The sequence below is a fragment of the Salarias fasciatus genome, chromosome 2 (assembly GCF_902148845.1).
Source record: "Salarias fasciatus chromosome 2, fSalaFa1.1, whole genome shotgun sequence".
Classification (NCBI taxonomy): domain Eukaryota; kingdom Metazoa; phylum Chordata; class Actinopteri; order Blenniiformes; family Blenniidae; genus Salarias; species Salarias fasciatus.
In genome coordinates, this window is record NC_043746.1 from 15,969,640 (window position 1) to 15,996,142 (window position 26,503).

Sequence of the window (26,503 nt, forward strand, 5' to 3'; positions counted from 1 at the left end):
AACAGTCCGGTGTAAGTGCAGCGCTACATGGGTGGAGTACTCCTTTAATGGCTTCACATCCTGCCTGATGCATTTCAGTTGACTTGATTGAGACAACATTCAAAATCATGTCTTAAAGCTTTCAGGGGCTTTTTAGGTCACTCCAATGAAACCACTTATCGAACCCTTAAGTGGCTGAAGGAGAGCAGCGGCACTAATGCTGTAGTATATAGAAGTATCGCCGCCCTATTAGATGCTCACAGCTAACATGTGAAGTAACTCACAGCTTCTTGAAAAACATATGAATTAAGTATGATGAAGAAGAAGGCAGTTGAGGAGAGAGCGGGCGTACATGTGTGCCTGCTCCTCGGTGACCTTCCATCGCTGCGACCACATTTCTGCATTTACCCCGGCGCGGGCCGCAACCAGGTTTCTGCACGGCTATCCTCGAAAATGAAGGCAGAGAACGACAAAGAGACAGAGGGAGAGTGACTCCGAAAGGTGATGAGAAGTGACGGATTGAGAGTGAGAGAGGGAGAGCGTCAAGCGAATAGAAGACACCAAATAGCTCTTTGCAGGGATGAGTGTCTGCAGACATAAGCGACCTCAGTCCAGTGATTTTTACCCTATAATACAGTCTGGGCTTTAGTGATGCACACAGGTGAGTAAAATTACATTGTGCCAGTCTGGTTGCTGGTTTCAGTTTCTTCAGTCTGCACGAAATGCACCATGATACAATTAAAATACAGGCTTTCATGCTTTTTCATGTTTATTTTTAATATTTCAAATGTATAAGATATCCCTGCCTTTATTCACTATAAATGCAAATAATGAAGACCATTATGATTCACAAACATCCAATCATTTCAGAATGAAAAAAGCAAACAGCATGATTACATTCGTGGCAGGAGCGCCATATTTCCAGGCATTCGCTGGCATGAAATTGATTTATGTTTGCATCTGAGTGTGGTCACAACTTATTAGGATGGTGGCTGCGGGAACAAGAATCCACATTAATTTAGACAGCTTTTAATAGACTGTTTCTTGTTTAAGCTTTTTTTTTTTTTTTTTTTTTTTTTTTTAATTGGCCGTCTGTCTGTTATTAATGAATTCACATCAACGGGAAAGCTACTGTCGTTGCAGGAAGGATTTTGGTAAATCGGGACAGAGCCAGAGAATTCAGGATGAGCCGTATTCACAGGTTATTTTCACTGGTTTTACAGGAAAATCTTGCACAGCGTCTTTTCCTGCCTGGATATTCTCATTTTTCAAATGAGTTCTGTTCCTCACTGCAGGCCGCTGGCTGTCAGCTCTGGTCAGAAAAAGCAGGCTGTTCTCTTCGTACTGTCTGATTTGATTGCGGGTGCAGGCGGAAGTCAAACACAAGATGTGAGTTTTTCCCGCTACAAATTCAGTCCATGTTCCCAGACGAAGAACAACCTTTTTAAAGATGTTTCTTACTTTTTCAGACTCAGTGGAAACTTTTGATGTTCAATATTCTTTATTCTCATGTACACCAAGAGTACATGTTCAAAGCATCGGCTCTGGTTTAATGCCTTTTTTCCACACTGTGAGGTTTTATAATTTACTCAAATAAGGCATGATTGTGTATTTTTGTTTATTCCCACAACAATCAGCATCTCTCATACTGCAGTACTTTGCTCTACGGTTGAGTGAAACCTCCATACATCAACCGGCACGTCTGTCATTTTGAAGCACAAAGTATAGAATGAAGGATAAGCACCTACAGCATAAATACAGCCTCCGATATGCCTTTATTTAGCAGCTTCATTGTTGTTCTCTGGAGGACTGGCTTCTATTTTAGGTTAGCACATTGTTCCTGTCCAAACAAAAGCTCATCTGAATGCATGCTGGCCGTCCTTCAGGCAGCTACTTTTCTGACAGTCAAACACTGGACTGTTGACTTTACAATATTCACCAGTCTGTTGGTAAACTATTCTGGGCGTCCATATTGTGTGTACCAAGCGGGGAGTCGGCAAGCACCCCAGAGTGTGTGTGTGTGTGTGTGTGTAGGGGGGGTGCGCGTACCGACAGTATTTGAGTATTTCTCTGATCCTGGCCTCTATGATTGGTGTGCCACTGAAATCCAGGCAGGAAATATCACGTTAAGGTGCCCCTTCCACCACCACCCCCCACCACCACCCCTGTCCTCCAGGGGTACACATCTCTCTTCTCTTTACAGGACTCGCAATAATATTTACCCAGCATGCATCTCTGGTGACAGGCCTCAAGCTACCTCGCAGACCCTAAAGTAAACAGTTGGAGGTGGAGAGGAGATGGCTGAGAGTGTGAGGAAGAGGTGAGGGAGAGGGTAAAATCGGAGAGGAGGGGTCGAACACACGACGCAGTGGTGCTGTGTGGATGCTGCACTGGGTGCATTCAGACTGGTCGCTGGTTTGATTCCAGGGTAATCTTTTGTGCATGGCGCTGTTCCTGCTGTTATTCGTGAAATAAATGAACAACTCTTCATTAAAAGCACTACACAGGTTATTCAATATTAATACACACTGTTCAGGTTTAAGTTCCTCTGTGAGACAGTGTGTGTCTGGCATGTAAAGATTGAACTTGTAATATCTTGTTGTGAAAGCAGCCAAACACAAAGTTTTATTAGTGTCATTCTTCACTAAGAAATCAATGGGATGCTTCCTCTTACGATTTTACACCTGATGTTTAGCATCGGAAGTCAATAAAGGCGGTGGATTTCTGTGTTTTGTGACTCGCCTCTTTGAGCTTAACAAATACTGTTGTTCCTGCTTCAAACCACCACTTGTCATTTAGTCCACCATAAAAATGTCAACAAGTGTCGGGAGGAAACTGTTGGCTTAAGATGGGTTAAAAAGCTGTTTGGCTGAGATTTTTTTTTAGTTTTTTCTCATGACAAGCGGCACAGAATGTGACAGCTGAAAGCTCGATATTGATCAGCAGCTCTTTCAGAGCTGCTTTGCCACATTGTGTACTTTTCCCTGCAATGCAGCACATTTCAGAGCTTTTTCGTACTCCAGAGGAGATGACCTATATTACTGAGACCGTGGCTTTGTTTAAATGAATGAATAAATTTTACACACGCAGCTAAGAGCCCCGAACAGCGGCTCCGGCTGAGGAAAAAGTCTTTCACATGCTTTTACTCTAACGAATCATCAAGAGAAACTTCCTCTCCAAAAATGGCTTCTTAATCACAGTGAAATTCTAAGTAGACCCAGAAGCTTCACTTAAAATTATTTTTCTAGCACTGGTCTCTGAAGACTCTCCCTAGTTCATTAAAGGGTGAAGCTGGGAGAGATCAAGCACTGCTGTTTGTCTTTGCTTTTCACGACTCATGGACTTTTTCTTCTTTTTTTTTTGCCAGAGATCTGTGAAAACACTTTTTCACAAGGCAAAAGGCAAGATGCAATACAAGTCAGGTAGTTTTGTTGAGCACTTCACGTCCCGATCGTGCTATCGACTGTCCTCGGTCATGTTTGGTGATTGACGCATTTTTCATGTCGATCGAATAGGAGTCATCAGCACCGTTGGGTTGCGCACCACATTACAAATGAATCGCACAATTAAAAGCCAAGACGGCGTGCATTTTGATGACGGGCAGTTCCTTTGGATGTTCAACAGAGATGGAGAAAGCAGTGCAGAGATAGAAGGCTGTGTTGGACTGAGGGTGTGTCAGGAGAGCCGCGCGTCCCCGATGCCGCTCTTTCTTCTGCTGTAATTGTTTGGTTATGCAGTAAAATGGATCTTTTTCTTTCTATCCCCCTCATTACAGAAGCAGCTCACTCCATCCCTCTGCAAGAAAAAGTGAGCCAGGAGAACGCAGAAGCCTGAGCGAAATTGAGTGAATTGAAAAAAAGTCAATTACCCCGACGCCGTCCCATCGCTAGTATTTCAACAAGAATCCAACAGAATGAAGTTGGGATAAAATTACTTCTTATAGAAGTCCCCCCAACTGTAGTCTCTTTTCTTTTCTCCCTTCTTTTTCTTCTTAATGCTGTTTTTTTTTTCTTCTGTGTTTTACAAGTCTCCATTAAAGACCTTCAAGTCTTTAACAGTGTGCAGCTTCAAGGCAGCGAGCAGAGAGCAGTTATCGTCTCCGCAGGCTCTATGAAATATCTCTAATTACTACTGTATCACTGCAGGGCCAACGCCGACCAATCACAGTCACTTCCCCCCAAAAAGGATCTGTTTTCTGTAGGATGTGCTGTTTCAGTCTCTTTACTGTTTGTGTGATGAAAACTGACAGCGGACTGGGCGTGTGTGTGTTTATCTTGGGGATACTCTTTGGGAGCAATTAGCATCAACACAGTTTCATGGTCAACTTCATGTAAACTTTGTGTGTTATTTCCTCGGACAGCCGATATGAAAGGGATTCTCTGCTTTCTTAGTTTCTTAGATGTAAACATTCTTTTTTTTTTTTTTTCTTTCATAAAACAGCGCTCCTCATACGCCTTCTTTTCTTCTTTTGGCTGACAGCGTAGCGCTCCCCGAGAAATCACATTTGGCGTGTTCTCTGAGTGCTCACAGCAAACACCAGCCCAGTGCATTGACTCTGACCCCAGGTCTGTTCATTTTATAGCAAATCTAAAACACCAGGGAGCTTCGGCGGTGGACGAATTACTCCTATCTGTTTCTGGAATAAAAGAAGAACGCCTCAAAATCAAAAAATACTTCACAACAGTCAGAGTGAGTGAGTACTGCTGAAGGACTTTATATAATGAAATCACTGAGATTGATGTCAAGTAGCTGTAAATTTAAGTGGGACGCTTGTGGAAATGTGCTGCGCCGCTCACCGGTTCTTTAAAACAGAGCATGAAGTAAGTGTTTGATAATCACAGACCAGGTTGTGTGAAAACGTACAGCCGTAATTGACTAAACACATCAGTGGGGATTAGCAGTCTCACCTCCCTAAATCCGAGCCTTTCTATGTGGAGTTTGCATGTTCTTCCCATTAGTGTGGCTCCTCCAGCGTCCTCCCACAGTACAACTACAGGCGGAGCTGTGTCGGGTGTCCCCAGCCTTCACCTGCAGCCTCCAGGAGCCCTGGTTGGATAAAGAGCCGTAGAAGATGGATGATTTTACTACAGTTGCCATTTCAATAGCAGCGCCCCGCTCAGCTCAGATAACTCTGCGTACACATCATTTCTCACATACCAAGTATCCGCACTTTAAACACGAACGTCGTCCGCCCTACTTTCTCCTTGGACGCCAAACATCGGTACTTGGCAATTTATTGTACTGTACGTCTACATTTGTGGCTGTAATCGAAGCTGTGTGTGTGTGTGTGTGTGTGTGTGTGTGTCTGCTTGTCCTCTGCCATCACGTGTGTCTACCCTTCCCCAACCTCGGGCCCAGCCCGGGCTCTCAGGAGTCATCCCCTGGAAAGGCATGACAGAGCCCCAGTGTTTGGAAATGGCTGCGCTGGCAGCGATAAGCAGTTCAAAGAAGAGAGCGCATTAATGTAATTGGCTGCCAGCAGCACATTGGCCTCGTCGTCTCATATCCACGCGCAGTAACACACACTCACCACGCAGATTATTTGAGGGGAGTGTGCGAGAGTGGAGAGAGGATAGAGGGGGATGAGAAGGAAAGAATGAAGGAAGAGAGATGAAGGGAAGGGCAGATAGAGCGAGGGGAGGAGGAGGAGTCGGGGTCCTCATTGTGTCGCTCATTAAGCCATGGGAGGCTCAGGGAGGCTGAGAGATGAGATGAGAGGTGTCAGAGTTAAATGTCAGGTCTGGAAGGGATGTGGCTGACTTCCATGAAGCCTCCACACGCACACACACACACACACACACACACACACATAGGCGGACATCGAGAGGCAAAGAAGGGTTCCTGTGCTGAATCTTCAGTCTCATATTATCCCCTCAACTTCTCCTTTCCTGCTCCCTCTTTAGCTCGCCTCTTTCTGCCACTCACCTAGTTTCGCCCTCTCAATTTTCCACCCATTACACCCAAATTACTGGTGTCATTGCAAACTGAATTGTTGCAGTCGGATAGTAGCGTTTCCGCTGAATAGCCCCAACTGCTACCTACTGTGGTGGAAGCGAAGGCTATTTCCTTCAGCTAATTTCCAAGTCTGTGTGATTGGAGGCACAGAGGAAAAATGCCGTGTGGCTTCCTCCGCTGTTATGAAATGTTTTCACCAAAGGCTGCATGAAGCTTTGAAGTTTCCTCTCTCGCCCTTGTATTTCAAACATTCTCCTTTTCTGTCTCTCCCTGTGAGTTCTCTGCAAGCACTCCTCATCCCACTCTCTATTTATTTTCTTCTCTAGCTGCTGCTCTCAGTTAAAATCTTACTCTAATTTTTTATTCCCATTCTCAGCTCTTTCACCCTTTGATCTCGTGGTATCTCCTGTCTTTTTTTTTCCACCTGAGAATCAGCCCAAAATGGCAGACAGACACAGTTGAGGACTGGCTGCTGAACAGAGAGCAGTGTTTAGCAGCTGAGAGTTCTTCTCCAGCAGATAGTACAGACCTCAGATCAGCTGTCAACATCATTTCTTATCAGTGGTAATAAGTCGGATGAACAGTGACTTACCACGGCAATGACAAGCTGAATGTCGAGGGTGTTTTTGTGTCTGCGAGGACAATGTGCAGAGCGTGAGAATGATTACAGACACAAGCAGAAAACGCTGGAGTGTATTTAAAGCAGTGTCTGAATTGAAACGACTTAGGACTTCAACAAAGTTACATACGTGTGTGTCAACGTCCCACTGCTGGTATTTAAACATCTTAAAAACAACTGTTAAGGTCCATGTGTTTTTTATTTATGTATCAATTATCGATATTTTTCTCTGCAAAATCATTCTTTTTTATTCAAATACAAGCAGTCATTTTATGATCAGGGCCGTCTCGTATTTAATTAGATTAAAATTAAATTAACTAGAGGATCTCTAGTACCAAGCAGGCTCAGATCAATAAGCAGGACTCTAACTAATTAAAACTTTAAAAGCAAGGAGTGTGGTGGTGCTCTAATTATACCTGTTTGAAATGTGGCAAAGCGTTCCGTATTATATACTATACACCAGTGAAGTGTAGGTGTCAGAAAGGCAAAAATAACCTTTTCCAAGTCTGCTGAACTGTAAATAAACCTGATTCTTATTATGGATCATGAATGCAAATGTCACTCTTAAATTCAAGGAACAGTCAATCAGACATCGAAGATCGAAAATATAACCAAGTCAACTTAAGAAGAAACTGATATGTAATATAAGCAAAGAAACATTGTCTGGGATTTGTCATTTAATCCATATTCATATCACAAAACTGTGATGATCATTCCTAAGAAAGGCCTTCTTGTGGTTGTTAATTACCTTTGGAGGAGAACTGTTGACTGTCTGGTGCAATACAGTTATTACAGTTCTAACCTTTTCTAAAGATGTGGTGGGCAGAATGTCTCCTGTTCCCATTAGAGTAGAGGCCTGAACATGAACTGATGTCTGTTTCACTGTAACAGGTTCACTGAGCGCTCTGCCCAGAACCAACAAAAACCGAATATTTTTACTCACTCTGAACGTCTCATCTCCAACGTCTCCCACTGTTCTTCATTTCATATTTCTTCTTCACAACAAACTTCAGTCATTCCAAAAGCTGAGCACAATTTACTGACTTCGTTAATTAAACCAAACTCCAAATTGTTTTTTTGTTCTTTACGGTGAAGGTTTGGCTCCATGAACACATGCTTATTATCTCACGTTGGTAGTGATTTTATTACAGAGGCCTTCATTTGTGTCTTTTTTTTCTAGGTCAGCCCTTCAAACTGGACCCGAAGACGGCCCACAAGAAGCTGCGGCTGTCCAACGACTGCCTGACCATGGAGAAGGACGAGAGCTCGCTGAAGAAAAGCCACACCCCGGAGCGCTTCAGCGGCACGGGCTCCTACGGAGCCGCCGGTAACGTCTTCATTGACAGCGGCTGCCACTACTGGGAGGTGCTCCTCGGAGCCTCCACATGGTAAGAAACCGGGCGTTATATAAGCCGGAAAGAAGACTTGGTAAACTGAAATATCTTTCTTTTGGGAGTTTAAATCTAGGCTGTTATGCAAACAACGCCCCACCACCACCCCCATACACACACACACACACACACACACACTTTATACCGTTATCTAATTATATTCTTTTCACTAATTGGCTGTGAAGAAGACCTCTTCATGCAGGAAAGACCCAAAGGGCCCGCGCCTTTCTTGTGTGTCCTCAGCATGGGGTAGCCTAACTGTGCGAGTCATTAAGGCGGACACTAGTCTCAGATCGCTAATGTGTTCCAAAATGTTCCCTCCCCTGCAGGTACGCCATCGGCGTGGCTTACAAATCAGCCCCCAAAAACGAATGGAGCGGCAAGAACTCGTCCTCGTGGGTGTTCTCCCGCTGCAACAACAACTTCATGGTGCGCCACGACGGCAAGGAGATGCTGGTGGAGGCCAGCCTGCAGCTGAGGCGGCTGGGCGTCCTGCTGGACTACGACAACAACTCGCTGTCCTTCCACGACGCCATGAATTCCCAGCACATCCACACCTTCGAGATCTCCTTCCTCCTCCCCGTCGTCCCCACGTTCATGATCTGGAACAAGTCGGTCATGATACTCTCAGGGCTCCCGGTCCCCGACTTCGTCGACGGCGTGTCGGATCTCCAAGAGCAGCAGCAGCAGCAGATGGGCCTTTGTCGACAGGAGTCGCCGTACTTGACGGGGATGAAGACCTGCCACTGACTGGTTCCGGGACTGGTTTGACTTTATTGGGAGCTGAAAGACGGCGGCGTGCAGCGCGACGGAGCGCCGCCTTTATCTTCACGAGTGAAGAAGTTGCTTTCTTGTGAATTTAGAAAGTGTTGGAATTATGCATACCCGTTTGGAAAAATGTCAGTTCTGTTCATCTGAAGCCTTTTCTTTTCCAAAACCACGAGTGAATAGAACAAGGTCTGTTGACTGCAAACATGAAAATATATATATAGAAAATCATCTGATGGAGTCACTGACATGAAAAGATTCAGTTTGTCATCGCGGGGCTGGACTCCTGGTTTTCAGGACCATGTACGGTCTTCCTTTCTGGTTTTCTGCTTGTTTTGACTCGAGGCAGAAGACCAAGCTACTGAACTTCAGATCAGCCATGTCTAGATTTGAAGGTACGACATTTGAACATTTCTATCGTGGGCAGATCAAAACTGTATCGACAAAATATACAGCAATATGTAGAAGATAAAATTATGATTTTCGACCTAAATTACCTAAACGTTTTGACACAACCTAACTAAACGTAAACTCAAGGCAGGAATTTGCTATTCTCATTTTGAATTTCATGGCAGTGACAAACGAAACTGGTCTCACAAGTCTGGGAAAGTAATTTCCTCAAATCAGAAACAACTGGAGAAGAATTTGAAAAGTCACTGGGCTCATTCACAGCAGGTTACAGACATGACTGTCATAGAGAGAGCATTTCAGTTGTGAACACGGGCTGAAATTCACTAATATGTGACAAACTACACCTGAAAACTGCTGAACAATTATAGAAAAATGTTGTTCAACATAGAGGAGCATCTACATCTCCAGTCTATTGCATTATCAGAGAATCAGGCGAAATTATTTGAGAGACAGATCAGAAAGTCGACACTGGATGCTGGTGATCTTTCAGCCTTCAGGCAGCGCTACGTTATATACAGGCATGATTCTCTCACTGTCTGAAAGTCTTTCTGCAAACAGTCCGAGGGGCAAAGATGGATTCATGCAAACTGCTGTCCGAAGACAAAATTTTACATTTGTCACGTGATACTTGTGACCTTACCCGATTTCCAGGCATCCATATAAGCTGAGGCATCCCCAAGCTTAAATAGTGTCATGAACTCCCTTTATGCAACAAAGTTCAGCAGTTTGGTGGTTGGCTGGATTTCACTCCGGAGATAAAGCGAAGCCAGATAGTCGCCTATAGATTTCCTGGAAGGGACTCAGACTGCGCCACAGCATCGCACTGAGTTTGAGTTATGCAAATTACTGCTTCAGAACAATACCTCTGCGTATTTCTGCACTTCCACACAATACCCACACATTATACACAACCCACTCTGGTGTTTCCAGGTTCAGATTCAGATGTAATAATGCAAAACGTCACACAAATTGCCTGGCAGTGATCGCCGCTCTCAGAGTGAGTCCTGTCTGACTCGGCGCCGCCGAGTTTGACACTCGTCACTCACATCAAATCAAGGAGACGCCAGGTTCGAGCTCCTCCGCCGCTTCTGTTCATGTGCAGTACCTTCAGTGGCTGTAAGTAGTCGGAGCCAAAGTCTTTTTGCTTGATCTTCCTTCTAGTTCGACCGATGGGTCTTGTTTGTATTGCGGGAACAGAGCTTCCAGGTTTCAGGAAATTTTAACGTTGCTCCCAGTCACTCTTTTAACAAGATCGCAGGGGGTAGATCGACACCATGTGACTACTCAACTTGTATAATAAGAGATTTATTGAATACAAGAAGAAAATGTGTTATTTATGACAGAAAAAAAAAGATGTTTTACTTTTATTATTAATTGCAACATATTCATGATGCACTTTTGAATTAATACTATTTCCCCTCTATGAGTACTGAAAGCAGACGGAGCTGGAGAGTGAGCGGCAACTAGCACTACTACTGGTTGTGTTAACTTATTTTCTCACTCATATTTACAGAACATTTTATAGTCGGTCATCTATAATGGTAACTCTGTTTATTGTGGAAAACAAGCTTTACAGTAAAACGCTGTTAAATCTGTTCTCGCACATTATCTGATGACTGGAAGCACTTTGCAATAAGTCCCTGCTGTAGATTTTTTTTTAGTTTTTTTAAGGTTTTGCTTCTTTTTGTGCTTTCAGCACAAACTCCCTCTCCATTGCTCGTTTGGTGAAATGATCTTTGAAAAGGGAAATGAATATGAAGGCGTTTATGGAAGTTGTATCACAATAATGATGATGAGCAAAAAAGTTGTTTTTTTTTTTTTGTTTTTTAAGAAAAAAGAAGTTCACTTCAGGGAAGGAGGGACGAAACACTTAAATTTGCTGTTTGTCTCAGTGTCAAATGTCATGGCATGATTGTGTTTTCCTCTGTGAAATTGTTCACACACACACACACACGCGCACATACACACTCTCCAACACACGACTGGCTCCGGTCAGGTTGGCCTCGTCGTGAGAATTGCATGATACATTGTAGGATCCCACGGTTCACAGGGTGGTTTCAGTAAATCTTCAGAGCTCACCGTCTCACCAAACTCACCTCAACATTTGTTTCCGACCATCGTGACCACAAATCCTTTTTTCTCTTTTCTTTTGTCCTCCATCACGGTCGAAACAACAACCTGCAGCTCATGCCATCGTTTGCATTTTGTTTGGATTTGAATGTCGAGCGTGAAGCGAAACTTTCTCTCTCGTTTGAAATTCAGTTTGCGAAGCTGATTCAGACAATCAAACACATATTAGAGTTTATGTAGATTTAAGAGATTGTGTGGCAGGTAGAGAGAGAGAGCTTTAGAAAAGGTGTTTATAGAGAAAAGACATAAGAAACCTTCCAACTCATTGATCGTGATGAAACATCTCATGATTTTCTCTTGTGTTTCCTTCAACACGCCAATTTCAATATTTTAGTATTGTAAGGTAACAAAGTTAAACTGGAATCTATGAAGAGGTGAAGATCTGACACGACACCGCGTGCAGTGAATCATTCATCACTGCTGATTGAGCTGTTAAGGTTTCGATCGATAAAGATAATCCGCTGATCTGAAGCAACGTCGTTGGGCCTCCTGTATTAGATGATATTTTATTACTGAATGTTCGGCGACTTGCAGCTCATCTGTTAAAGGCGTCGGTCTCAGGCTCAGCACGGCCACGTGTTGATTTGTGATCTGGACCGACAGCCGGCTCGGCCGGGTCGCCGCGTGACCACGTGACTTTCGCCGCAGGTTCGGGACTCTCTCCTTTTCTTCATATGAAGCCTCTTCAGAAGTCAGACATATCCACACGCCGTCTTTATTTTTTTACAGTGGAAAGAAAATAACAGACATAACAGGATCATTCAAATGGAACTTTCATTGCCGTGCATATCTGACTGTTTGCAGTGCTCTTTTCTTTGTGTCACAAGTCAGTGCAGATAAATATATACTGGTGAATGATTTTCAATAGCTCCCCACTCCTTGTAGTGCAGTGTAATACCCTAGAGACAATGCAATAGATTCTCCTTTTTGCTTTTCTGGTTTGTGTAACTTGGGAAAGTTTTTTTTGTTTTTGTTTTGTTTTGTTCTTTTTCGTTTTGTTTTTCTACAACTCAAGAGAAATGTGCTCCTCTCCTTTTGGCATTTGAACCTTGATGAACAGCACAAAAAGAGCAATTTTTGCCTTCATGCAATGCTTTCTGTTTCCATAGATACTATAACAGAGGTCATTTTCGCCAGAGAGGAATGTAAATCATAGGGGGAAATATATATTATATAAAGTTGTATAATATACAAAATATATATGATCCAATGTTATTTATGTGAATTTAAGTCCAATTAAAAGTCTGATCCCAAAAATGTTGGCGTCCTGTTGGTTTTGTTCAGCTGGGCGGCCTCCTATGTGCAGAGGGAATTAAGCTGTACGTGATCCACCGAGATTCTCAGTGAAGGAAACCTGAACGGGACACGAGAGCAGATCCTGCTGCTTGAAGTTTGACACGGAATGAATTATTGCAGTCCATTGATTCCTATAATGCACCAATGTTTCAACGTCCCTGAACATGTCAGCGGGCCATAAATCTTTTAAACGGCTCCTCCTACAAAGCCAGTGCCGTGGGACGTTCGCAGGACCTCCAAATTCTGCTGCGTACCTTGTCCAAACATTTAAAAACGCAAGGCGAACCTCTCGAAGGGGCCGAGCCGAACTGCTCGGTAAGGTCACGCGGCTGGCAGGTCGTTCGGAGCTCACGGTGACGGTTAGCAGGGTTTTTACCCTGTCCGGCCTCGTCTGTCGTCACTGGCACAGCTTCGCCGTTTCTACAGCGGGCTGTGCTGCATGGGTCCCAACCGAGCCTGGCAAACGCACTCTGACCCTCAAACCACCGACAATATGCTCATTTATTTAGCAGGCCACTTGTGTTGGGTCAGCATGGCTGGAGGATAAAACGCTCGGCCTCGAGTTTTGTGGAATTGACACGCTGTACTTGAAGCGCCTTACCGGCTGTCCACATCCAGACTGTGTTCCCCTGCTGTTAGCATCCTGCTCTGTGTGACTGCATAGCACGCAAATTCCTAGGAATCTTGTGTTTTCTGCTTTCTAAATCCAGGTTGTGTTAGCGCTGATGGATTACAGACCTCGCCGACTAAACCCGGCCGCCGCCGCTCCACGTGTGACAGATTAGCCGGCTGGTAAACGTGATACTCTCCGTCTGTCCTCCCTCACACTGCTAGCCAGCCAGCCAGCTAGCTAGCAAGCCGTTGGAGCGACCCGTAATTACATTTCTAATTGCAGAATAATTAGCACTCCCTGTGAAGCTCGTTAAATCATTTGTCACCAAAGCCTTTAATGTGGCGTACGACAACTCTCTAATTACAAAAACTGAAAAGTCCACATTTAGGGAGGATTTTTCAGTTCCTCGCATGAGTTTTGCAGGAAGCACAAATCTCAGGTTCACATCATTAGGAGGACGATCATACTTTATTCCTCCTATCAGTGATGGCGTTGGCTGAAATCGAGGAGACACCGGACAGGAAAATGACCCAAAAACACACCAACCACCCAACACACATCCGAGGAAATGCATACTAATGAGGGTGATTGATGGAAAAGAAAAGAAAACGACGACACTCACAAAACAGAGTTATTATATGTGCTTAACTTCACAGGCACACAGGAGATATGGTCACAGTGCTTCCTGTTCACCTTTGCAATCAATCAAGGTCAGGTTGATTCAGTCTCCAGAGAACACTGAAAGTCTAATTCACACTTTTATGGCCAGCAGGCAATAGATGGCTGTAATGGACCCCCATCTGCTCTCCCAAAATAGACAGGGGTTCAGCTGTGAATAGAGTTTTAGAAAATCATTTCAGATTTTTTTGCTCTTAATAAAACTCTTCATGGAAGTTTCTCTATAGACCCTGTTTAAACTTTCAGTCTTTTTTCCAGCTCGAACTTTGGAACAGTGATCTGTAGGAGCAGATGAGGTCAATTAAAATCAATATAAATGTATTTCTTCAACAGAATCACAGAACATAAACAAAGAAGCTTTGCAGCTGTTGATGTTACTGAGGAAGAGATGTATCCTTCATACGTTTTCCAATTTCAGCTGAGATTTATGTTCCTTGATTGTTGACATGACTTTATTGCGAAGCCGGCTGAACTGCACGACGCCGATGTTGCTGCTGGTGTTTTCGCTGCTGCCGCTGCTCCTTGAGCATGGCTGGTATGAAATTATGTACTTCTGAAAGCTCATTGAACGCTGTAAATTTGACAGCTCAATAAACCGTGCAAATGTACATGATTCAGGAATTGTGCACACACGCTGCTGCCCTCTGAGTCATTTCCACATTATTGGGCTTAATGGCTTTTCTTCTAAACTCATCAATATCCTAATAAATTGCGCAAATAATAATTAGGAGAGCACACCCACAGCCACGGTGTTTCTATTAGCATATCTTATCACGTCTGTAGGTTTTTTTTTTTCTTCTTTTTTTTGTTTCAAAGTTCAGCTAAATGTAAGTGGGTTCAACCGGTCTTCGCAGATCGCTGGAGTCTTCTTTCCCATATCCAAAAGTACCATTAACATTCACTTATTTCCAACCCCTTCACTCAGTCCAGCCAGATTTGTCATCATCTGAGAACGGCCATCTGTGTTTGCCACAGATCTGTCACCGCAGTTTAGTTCTGTCAGAGCTTTAAATGCACAGCTGGATATAATGAAGTACAAATCTGCACGGAGCTCCTGGCACTGCGTCACCGTCACACACCTGCTCCAGCTGCACCTGAAGTGCCTGCCCAGAGTGTCGTGATATCCCCCCCAAAAATAAGCCTAATTTCATTACCATCTGCTTAGGAGAAAAGCAGACGCTTTATTTCTGTGTGTCTGAATTAGAGTGTGATTTGGCTTCAGATGGGAGTCTGACAGTGTGAGTGAGTGTGTGTGTATGTGTGTGTGGGGGTGGTGCCACGTGTCTCGTAATAAGGTTGTTTTCTCTCCCCTGGCTTCATTTTCAACTACTTAACCTTTGCTTAAAGCAACACTCCAGAGAGACTGAGACTTATTTTCTCGGTCCTGCTAAATATATAAAGCATAGAAAAAAGCATCGGACTACAAATCAGATAAGAAAACAGAGGAGCGATAGAAAAGAGCTGCCTCTGGACCTGTTGAGGGACGCGAAGGCCGACTTTACCTTTCCTAAGTGAGGATGAATTAGACCACCGTGGTACGTGAGACCGGGAGCTTGGCTCCGTGCCTGCAGGTTGATGGAAGAGAGCTATGAACTCTGGGAAATGAGGGTCTAAACAGGCTGTAGATCACCGGGCTCAGCGGCGCTGACTCTATCAGACACAAGCCTTCTCTCAGACTCCAACACCCAGACACACTCCAACACCCACACTGCACACAGTCAATATCTAGATTAATCTCTGAGGGTGGAATCAATCAAAAGCGCCGCTGGCACCTCGGAGAGCACCCAGAGGCTCGATGGTCCTGCTGAAAGAGAGCGATATGTCCAGGTGCTTTGAGGAAATCTCAGCAGAAATCTCTGCCGCTCCATCTTTCTCTATGGAGACGACAGGGTGTTAGTTTCTTAAAGATACTCTCACCATCTCTGACGTCTTGATGGACAGTCTGCAGAGAAGGAGAGTGAAGGACGGCTCTCTGGAGGATCAGGCTTTCTCCTCTTGGACATTATGTGTGGTTTTTATTTCAAAAGGAAACTAGCTTCAGTTCAGCAGTTGCACAAAAGAAAATTAGAAGGAACAGTAATAAAATCTGTGGCTGAAGTCTGCAAGCTTTCATGGGAAATGGCAGTATCTTGTAGCAATCTTATTTTTGCTTTATATAAATGCTATATATAATATTACTTTCGTTGAATGATATTGTTTATGTAAAAGGTGTTACCAAAATGCATATTTTAGATGTGTTTTATCAGGATTAACCAGTTAGTTGAAATGTTCTCTAATTAGTTCACCAAACTTACTGAGAATCTGTGTTTTTCAACCCATTTTGGTCATTTGTGAACCTCTATGTCTTATAAACCACATGCTTAAAACAGAGATGATCTTTAGCTTATTAATCCAGACTTTATTTTAAATGTTGGTTGTTTCAGTGTGAGTGAATCCTTTATCAGTCAAGTGGCAATATCTGGTAATTTCCTGATTTTTTTTTTTTTTTCTGATTTCTTGCAATTCAATAATGATAAGTTAAGGATATTAAAAAAGACACACATAAATCAGGACACTTCAGCCTTCTCATATTAAAATGATTTGCATTTGGCTAAACAGAGCACCATTTCATCTGACTGATGCATTGTAAAATGTGGAAATCTAATCAATTATAGCACCATATTTAATCTCATTACACATAAAACAGATGACAAACACAAAAGTACATTGGGGCACAATGGCAGGCCCCTTTTGCTGAAGGCCACTTACGTCATGAAATGGGTGAACAGTATTTTAAAACCTGTTCCAAAAATCCAGAGAGAAATTGATTTGGCATTAGAGGAATTTTGAAGCTATGAATTGTGAAATATGTTTTATTTTACTCAGTTTTACACGCTGGCCCACTTCCTTTATAAATCAAAAAAAGACATCATGATGTCAATGTTTTAACTATTGTGTCCTTGTTGTGTCTTTTATAAAACAGAACTCTTGAAATATACCCTTTTAACTTTCAGACGTTTGAGTGAGAGCCTTATAAAAGGTTTAACTGGGACATTACTCAGCTGCTGTTGCAGAGCACATTTAAAATCTCCTTCCAGGTTAATTTGCCGGATGGTTTTTACATCACTGTGATCGCACTGTAAAGGAGGAGGGGATTTTTCAGGATGGAGCTCAGCCTAATTATTGGAAGTGTAACAGAAACTGTGATTCATACCTTGTGTTCTCATTGATTTCTTAATTTAATTTAATTTGTTTTCACACTGATGTTGATCTTGAGTATGATGCTGCACTGTTACTCCACTAGGCGGTGCTGTGGTCATAGTTTGGTTGAGGAGGAAGGAAAAGAAGAAGTTTGGAAATTTGGAATGTTTACTTCCTGCTTCCTGAGTTTCAGATTTCACTGAAGTTATGAGCAAAATCCAGAAGTTGCTCTGCTGTTGGACTCATTCCTGGTTTCACACCATCCGAAAGCCAAAAGGAAGAGGACGAGGCATGGAGGACTGAAGCAGAGTCAAACTCAAAGAATCGGGCCGCCATCATGGAAGAGAAAGACTATTAAAATCCAAATACAGATGATCAGAGTTTACAGATCAGGAGAAGTGAATAGAGTTAGTCCGTCCATGTGTTATTGTATTCATGTGTGAAGTTAAAGTTAAAATTACAGGTTGGAAAGGCTTATTCTGATCTCTCTAAAACCAACTGGAGTAAAGAACAAAGATCCACCAAACTGAAGCTGGGCTCCATATGGTGAGTTAAAGCTGCTCAGAATTTCCAAGTCATCTAGATTTGGTGATAATTCATATTCAGTTTAGCCTTGAAGGCTATAGATGTGGCCTCCTTATGACTGCTTTTTTACATTTCTTTTATAAAATGTGACCATACATTCATAGTTGTTATGGTTCCCTGATATATTCTACATCCGGTGTCCCTTCATTCTGTTTATTTTTTTCTCTCTCTTTGCTCCAAAACCCTTCTAGAACTGTGACACATCTCAGTGTTTAACATCCTGTATTCTCTGATTTTTATAAACTTATCAGTCTTGAAGCCCTGAAGACACCAGAAGAAGTGTGTGAGTCAGTGTCCTGATAAACGGTTAAGTATTGTGACAGGAAGTCCTTCACTGCAATGATTATGAAGCCAAGCGATGTGAGGAGAAGAATGGCACGGCGAGTAACTCAAGGGGTTCAGCAAACAGTCGATACGTTTACTCATCCTCCGCTTCCTCATTATCTCATCTCATGCAGTTTTCTCTGCGAACTGAAACGTTACATCCTCAGAGAAGTCAGACACCTCATTAGTATTTTTAATGGGTCTGATTTGTTCATTTTGAAGTGTGTGTAAATTACATATCAATTACCTGTCATTTTGACAGCTCTGTTCAGTAAGAGTGTGTCTGAAACACATCCTTATGACCTGTGCTGGCTGTTCTGACCAGGCTGTCCTGAAGATTGACTGCACCTATTCATATGAAACAATCAGAGAGCGCTTTTGCTTTGGCTGGAGGGGAGTGTGTCTCCGAGGAGCACTTCATCATCATCTGCAGCCACTTCCACAGGTTAATGAATCAGGGAAAGCCCACACACACACACAAAGACTGTGTTTCTGAAGAGCAGTAGAAGCAGTTTATGGTTTGAGATGGAAAATACTGCAAGAATCAGTGTATGTGGATGTATTCTGGTACAGTATGGCAGAAATAAACACTGACTCGAATTTGTTTGACATGTTCATTAAAGTATTTGTTCTTTCAGTATATCATGTGCAAATAGATTGTTGGGAGCAGATATAGACTAACATCAAAGATTCAGTCGTGAGGAAATGAGCTCTGTTGAAGTTTCTTTCAAACACGGATTCATGAGGAAGGTTTGATTTCGGTACAGTGAAGCACATAGATTATGATTGATTATCTAAACCCACAACATAAATCTTTCCCTCTAGAGGAACCATAATGAAAATTAAGCAGTTGGATAATGTTGTTCGGTGAGCCATGCTGACTCCTTCGTCCTCGTGTATCTGAACAGCCAGCACCATTTGAACGATGCGTTATCATTAATATCAGTCCGCCTCTTCTCTTGTCTTCCTTGATCTTTGATGTGTATCGAGCCGTCTTTCGCGCTGATGGAAGCCCATTAGCTGCAGATGATTCCAAGTTGACAAGTTGACTTAATTGGAAATAGGCTCATGCTATAAATAACTGTGTTTGACCCACGTTTGTGACTGTCTAGGTTCGAGATGGTTGCTCGTGAGGATGTGCTGAAAGGGCACCAGATCGCCTGATTTATGTGTACATTCTGCATTCCTCACTTGTCTCCTGTATTTACTGACCCTGCGGTTTTCATATCCTCCCTGTTTCTTGTCTTCTTTTGAGGACATTTACCTTGTGTTTCTAAAGACCTTGCATCACCTCCTTTCCAGCTGTGTGTGATTCCCCGGCCCGTCCTCCTGTTCGTCTGTACGAGTGTTTTCACACCGGGTTGTGTGGATCAGGGAGCGTTTAGCGCAGACGGTAATGTAAGCCTAAATGCTTCACCGTGTTTGCGGCCCTCATTAGCTGCTTTGTGAAACTTGTTGAACAACATTTCGCAGCTCCGCAGCACCTTTCGTGTCTTGTTTTACTGAAATCATAACGAAAATAATCAGGCTAAACATCAAGGAGACATTTACTCTGACTTGGCCTCAAACCCAGTGGAGTTTATTTTATTTCTGTATGCAGTAGAAATCCCTGACTGGCTTTTAATGTGATACTTAGGTTTCATCTCCATTATAGAAGATGAATGGACTGAATATTTATTTTTTAAAGACTATATCGGCCTCCTGGATATAGGAAGGGATTTGTATGCCCTCCCACTTCTTTATTCTCTGTATCTGGTCCGAGTCTTTAGCAGCAGGATCCCTGGGAGCGAGGATGATATTGTCATCCTCGGGCTGTAGCGCCCTTCGCGTCAGTATCTCCCATCTCCCTTTGATGTTCTATAAAAAGCAAAAACCTCTCATTCTCGTCATAATGAACCTGGACTCGAAAATGTTTCCTGCCCGCTCCACTTCCGGCTGAGTGAAACAGAGCTCAACAGATATTTCTCATTAGTGTGAGGAAGCTTGTGGACAGCTCCTGCGGAGTCGCCTCTCCAGCCTCACGCCGCTATATGACAAGATATTATGAGAGTAATGCACAGTAGAAGGTTGCGGGTCACATATGGCGAAGCTGGCTTTGAACCAGCCTTAAATCTGCCGTCCTCTCTCTACTTGCAGACGCGTCCTTAAGGGACGAGCGTTGGCCCCTTTCTTCAGCCAGCTGACATTTCACCACAGCCAGAATTTAAATGTCGCCATGCGAGGCGGACGACTGTGTCACAGATCTAATAAAACACAGGGTCTGGCAGAAGTGTGTTACTGTCAGATTATTCCTCCTGAGCAAAGCAGTGAGGAAGAAAACAATCAGATTGACAGAAAGTTGGAGGAAAACTGTTTAAACTGAATGGACACCGACATAGACGGATACTGCAAGTACATTATATGTACCGGTAGCTGTGGTTAAACAGATGAACGTGCGCACAGTTAAGTTTGGCTGAAGACTTGGCTGACATGATGAAACCTCTCTGATGTGTGAATTTGTGTGTTTTTGGGGTTTCATGTTCATCATGTCTGACTTTTTTTCAACATCAGTTTGAAGGAAAAACCCCAAACAGTGAGTCATCCTGTAAGTTTGTAAAAATCTATTGTATGAATTGAAACAAACTCGAAGCCAAGGACAACTTCAGTTCGTACACTTGCAACATTTTTGACACTTAGATTTTCTTTTCTTTCTTTCTTTATTTCTTTCTTTGTCAAGGTCATCTTGAACAACCCAGATAACACACGATTCTGGATTGCAGAGATTTGCATCTGCATCCCCTCTCAGGCAAAGAAAACTCATAACCTGCAGTAAAAACAACGAAACGTGAGATCCTGCTTTGATCGAACACGCCGAGGCTTAGCAGAGCATTTGTTTTTGTTCTGCCAGCTCCGAGCCTTTAAGCTCGGCTGCATCCCATCACTTTGCTGCACTGTTTGCTCGTCTTGTCAGACCTTCCTCCTTTTAGCTCGGCTCTCTGGTGGTCTTATATCCTCCTTTGTTTGAACAATTACTGCAGATGGTTGATTGGGAATGCTTCAGACGGTTTTGTCTGATTGTCCACAGCAGCTGGCGGTGAATGCTCTGGATCGCATCATTATCATCGGTGCAGGGAAAAAAAATAAAATGATACGCACAGCTTCCAGCAGAAAACTGGACAGATGCAAACACGCTTCTGAAATATCCTAGAACTAATTATTTATCTTTAAATGTGATGCTGCACTAACTGCTTCTTATCTCACCGCCTGTCTGGAACTCGCTCAACTCTTCTGCTTCTGCTGACGGATGAATCAATAAAGACCTGGAGGAAGATCAGCACAGCGAGACATGGATTATTCTGTCTCAAGCAGTCATTTAATTGTAAGCAAATCAAGGTCATTTGTATAATTTCTGTCACAATGAAGATTAACTTTACCATGTGCTGTTGCAAGGAAAAAAAACGGTTTGTGAAATATAACAATACCATTCACACACCTTCAGGAAAAGTGAGAGTAATAAAATACAGTAGCCATTTCCAGAGGAAAGCAGCCTTCAGTCTCTCCATTTACATAATACATAATGCAGCCTATATATTTTTCCACACAGCTGAGCAAAAGATAATTTCCATGTAGGTTTCTAGAAGACACGCACATCTGTCAACTCTCACCGCGGTTTTAGGGAAGCACAAATCCCCGGGGACACGACGTCACGTACGGAGCTTTGAAGATCAGGCAGATATGAACTCAACTCGACATTATTTATATCGCTCTTTAAAAACAGCCACTGCTGAACCGAGGCACTGCTCATAAACAGACGTGAAAACCTAAAAAACATGAAGTGCAAACAGTAAAACACAATAAAAACTATAAAATGGCAACAAATAAAACAGGAGCCTGTGCTCCTATCTTATCTGAAATTGGGCTTAAAGTGAAGGAGAAAAGCTCTTCTGAGCCACCATTGATTGAAAGCTGATGAGAGGAAATAAATGCTGTTAACTTTGAAAGACAAGTGTTGCCTTTAACTAAGCACACAGTTTAAAAAGAAGATTTCACAGTCTGGTTTATGTGCCTTTCTTCTCTGTATTTGATGTTTCGTGTGTCACCAAAGTAGTGGCTCACGTGCGCAGATCACTGTAAAACTGCAGCCCCAGATTAATAAAAATGTGGCATAGACGGTCTTTCTCAAGGGCATCTCAGCTTGTAGGTACAAAGACCAAACCAGCAAACTATGGGGATTAGTGGACGACCTTCACATTGTCATGAATTTTTAATTTTTTTTTTCCTTGAAGTGATTTATGAAAGTAGGGATATACACTTTTAAAAAATGTCCTACATGTATCAGGACGGAAATTTACTTACCTTTGCTATGTACTTACTATGTAGAGAAAATAACTTAAGACGTTATAACGGAAATCATTCAAGGAAGTCAGAAATGAATTAAACTTTTTTTTTTTATCTACTAAGGCAACACTTGCTGTTCACTCTGTGGATTGATTTTTGATTCTTCTACAGCCAATGGTATTTTACAGCTCAGCAATCTGTCCTTTTTCATTTTTCTGTAATTTCAGACAGATCTGCATAAAAAAATACCGCCAAATTGCTGTTTCGGGCAAATGAGGAACAGACTTGAAATAGCCAGTTAAAATGAACTGAAGAGCCAGAACTGAGACAGAGTCCCGCCCTTTTTCAAACAGTAACAGGTTTATATCAATATTCACGTCTCACAAGCAGCTTTTTCCGCCGTTTTGACCTTCTGTTTTGGAGATCAGCCACTTCCCTTTCCTGGGATTGTCCCGCTCTCACCTTTAAACCAACAACACTTGTCATTAACCTCTTGAAGTTTAACTCTAAAACCCTCAAATCTCCTAACTATGCGAGTTAGTTACTGAGTGAACCCCAACTCCTGTGTGTCGTCTTTTGTTTCCTCTTTATGTTCTTACTGAGCAGAGCTCATGATCCTTAACTTCTGATCCTCCACCTCGACCCAGAAGCCCCAGACGCTCGTTCACCCAGTAGTCGGAGGGGAGTCACTGGGTTGGCGTTTATCTTGTGTCAGTGGGGTTTTTTTTTCTTTCATTTGTCTATTGATCTGTCTCATGGTTGTAAAAAAAAATAAATAAAATGTACACAATACAAATGCATGGCTGGATGTTTGCTTAACTAAGAAAATCCATATCCGCCAAAGTAAATATGAAAATCTTTATTTTGTCTTTGCGTGAGTAGTTATCCAAATAACTTTTCAATCTTGTGCCTTGATCAAACAATCGGAGAAAATTAAAAAGAGAAGGACGCATGTGATAAATCAGCCGCAAAACACAGACGCCACACAACATTAGTTTAGAGCATTGCTGCTTATTTTGCTCCAAAAGCCTCAAATAATCATCTGTTGTTACACGCTGTAGATATCGGTAAGCATGGCTTAAGATTCAGGGTATCGGTGATTCTTTTGTTTGATTTGGGGAAATTAGTTAATTTGATTTAAAAAAAAAAAAAAAAAAGAAAAGTCTTTGTGATACAATCAAGCGCTTCTCTTTCTTTTTAATGACAAATTCTCCATGTTCTCCTGACTGTTTCCTGCTGTTGTCTGAATGATTGATGTGAACATTTTCTTTCTTTCTTTTCCCTCTTTTTTTCAGACCATGGATGGGAAGGAAGCTGTTTGTTATGGTTGTGTCAATATCTCATGTGTCAGCGCCTGAGGTCTGTCTGTTCTGTCTATAAAGCAACATGTGTCAGCTGGAAAGAGTCGGTTTCTAACAATCACCGCTGAACCGTTCAATCTGCCACAGGCCAGAGGACCAGTGCGGCGTCGCCACTGCGCTCGCACTGATGATTAATGTCTCTGTGGACCCATCGCGGCGTGATATTGGAACGTGTGTCACACAGCATGGATCTGAAGGCGGAAACTGCATTTAATAGAAATAATGAATTTGCTTGAAGAGCTACCAAATCATCTGGCAAAATGAGAACAGGCTTTCAAATGTGGTGCTTATGTTGTCATAGTTGGTCACATTTTTCATTAAAGCCATTCGGCGTATCGTATCGCCACCGGAAAGCAGAGTTTAGAGTGAAGGCAGGTGTCTAAAATGTGATCACAGTGAAACTGACTGGAAGGTTGTGAGAGGAAATGAATTCAGTTTAGTTTAAACTACAAAATAATGCAAATTGCTATATACGTATATGTAAGGTACATAAAACAAGTGTACCGGTCCTGTTTATTTTTTTTACAAACATATAGAATTAAATTTTCTCCACTAACCCATGGCGGCCTCTTTACTGCGTTTAGCCAGCCGGCAGTTCTCTCATTCGTAAACAGCGCGCGTCAACAGAGAAAATATCACACTGAAAAGTCTGGGTCATTTTCCCCGCTGAAGTGGCAGTTATTTCTACATTTCCTTTCATGTCTCGGGTCTCAATCTACACACCTCCATATTAATCTGATTGAGTTATGTTTCCTCCGGGCCGTGGACAGAAAATGTTCCCAGATGACAGTTTTAAAGGTCATGTTGTTTGCCTCATCTTTCGTTTGCATAATGCAGGACAGGGATTCTTCAAACCTTCCGTATTAGACGGTCTCACAGGGCCGGTGGAGACAGCGGCGCTCTGAGAGAGAGCACTCGGCTGCAGATATCCTCCCCAGATACATCGTAGTGTCACTGAGATTTATCATAATTGAGCAGACTTTGCCAGGTAAACACTTCAGTTATGTTTGTAATTTAATGCTTTGCTGCCATTGATTTGTTTCCTGATCTGACATCGGGGGAAACTAATGCAGAGACAGTACAATATGTTGCACAGTGTAATGTGTTCAGGGAGAGAATGTGGTCCAAATGTTTGGTGGTTTGGTTGAGCTTGGCCTCATAAAGCCTGGTATAGCGTCCGTTCTGGCGTGTTAGCTCTTCATCTCCCCTCTCCCGGAGGTCAGCCTGGAGCAGCATGTGCTCCACTCTCTCTGCTCCAGTTAGGCCATATACGCTCTCGTAGTCTTTCTGACTGGACACATTTAACCTCAGCTCGGACTGCAGGCTTGAGATTGGGTATCATGTGTAAAGACACTCCAGCTTTCTTCCTCATCCTGAATTTCCTCCAGGTGACGTTTCCCAGCTATTGGGTGGCGCTCTTTCTTTGGTTTGCACACAGAAAATGAGCTTCATTAATTTATTTTAAGATGGTTGCCATATTTCTGACATCAGTGCAACAGTCTAGCGGGGCTCTGCAGCAGCGACTCCGTCAGAGAAGAGATTTGATGGCTGATGAGGAATCCTGACTTTTCTAAAGGCTGCCAATGAGTACTCACCGAGAAGGTCACTCTCTGCATTAATAGTCACATTAATGCTGTTAAGAATGAAATGTGATCAAAAAACTGTTACTTGCTGAACATTGGCCAGTGGACAGAAAATCCATCCATCCCCCCTTCTTCTATACTGCTGATATCCCGTTCTTCCCGTTGCAGGGCGCTGGAGCCAATCCCAGCTAATGATGGGTGTGGGCAGAAACCCATACACACATGGGGAGAACATGCAGACTCCACACACATTTGAAAACTGCTTTGTTGTAACTTGTCTTTACTGAAAACAGCGTTTAGCTGACCGTCGTGGCAGAGGGTTTTCTTATGGCTCACACACCTCGCAGGAAAGTTGGCACGCCGTGCACAAAGCTCTCCGGTGCCTCGGGGTTGGCTATGCATCAAGTGAACAAAGAGCCAAAGAGTTTATTTAACAACTTGGTTAGCAGAATTCGATGTGAAAACACCTTGCCACCACCACAGACTGTTTACTATCAGGCTTGTTTATCAGAGCGCTGTGTCATGAAACAGAGCATCCCTAACAGACTAAACAGACTTCACATGGCTTCATTCCTTCATCCTATTCCTTTGAGTTATGTGAAATGGCCTGGAAGGAACGTTTAGCCTGTGTATCCTTCAGATGGAAAAATCAGACAGCGTACTGTACAACGCCTGCAGAAAGACAAACCAACCCCAGACAAACACACAACGCGCACAAGTGCCCGACACACTCACAGTGAGGAATGCTCCTAAATGTTCTGATATACTCTAAGATCACCTCGCGCTCCACCTCGAATCACTCTTAAGCCTGCTCCTTGACCTTCGCGCTGACAGGACTTTGATCCATGTAGAGGCTTCCCTCTGATTTGTTTTGACAAGTTTTTCTTTTGTTCCTCTCTCGACCATTTGCCATTTTTATTCCTGTCAATCTCTCTCCTGGGTGCTCAATCGCATTGCTCATTCTCTCATTTTTTTTCTCTCTATATATAGCCATTTACTGCCTTTTTATGGTTTACCAAAACCTGTCATCTTGACCAACCTTGGTGGAGGGTGAGGAGGATTTCATGGGATTAGATCATTGAATTGTCGGGCGAGGAAGGCGCTCACTGTTAGCCATGTTGAAGATGGAGGGCTTGTCGACAGGAAAACCGCCCCAAGGGTACTGATTTTCAAGTTGATGGTGGGAGAAGAAAATAATTACCCGAGGTTTGTGATTTACGCTTCGAGCAGTGCCTTTAGTTTGCCTCGCCGTCTGATTCATCGCACCGTTACGGCGGGCTTCGGCCTGCAGGTGTCAGTTTAAGCATGAGGAA

The 26,503-nt window shown here is 43.0% G+C and overlaps 1 protein-coding gene across 4 annotated transcripts in view; it reads left to right on the top strand.

The window, feature by feature from the left end:
* Positions 1 to 11,090, top strand: part of mid2 (midline 2) — a 131,792-nt gene extending 120,702 nt beyond the window's left edge. For all 4 annotated transcript variants that reach the window (XM_030116392.1, XM_030116384.1, XM_030116377.1 and 1 more), the window contains 2 exons: positions 7,734 to 7,941; positions 8,274 to 11,090. In XM_030116392.1, coding sequence (XP_029972252.1) covers positions 7,734 to 7,941; positions 8,274 to 8,694 — 629 coding nt within the window. In that variant the 3' untranslated portion in view covers positions 8,695 to 11,090. The remainder of the gene's footprint in view (positions 1 to 7,733; positions 7,942 to 8,273) is intronic.
* Positions 11,091 to 26,503: the final 15,413 nt, after the last annotated feature.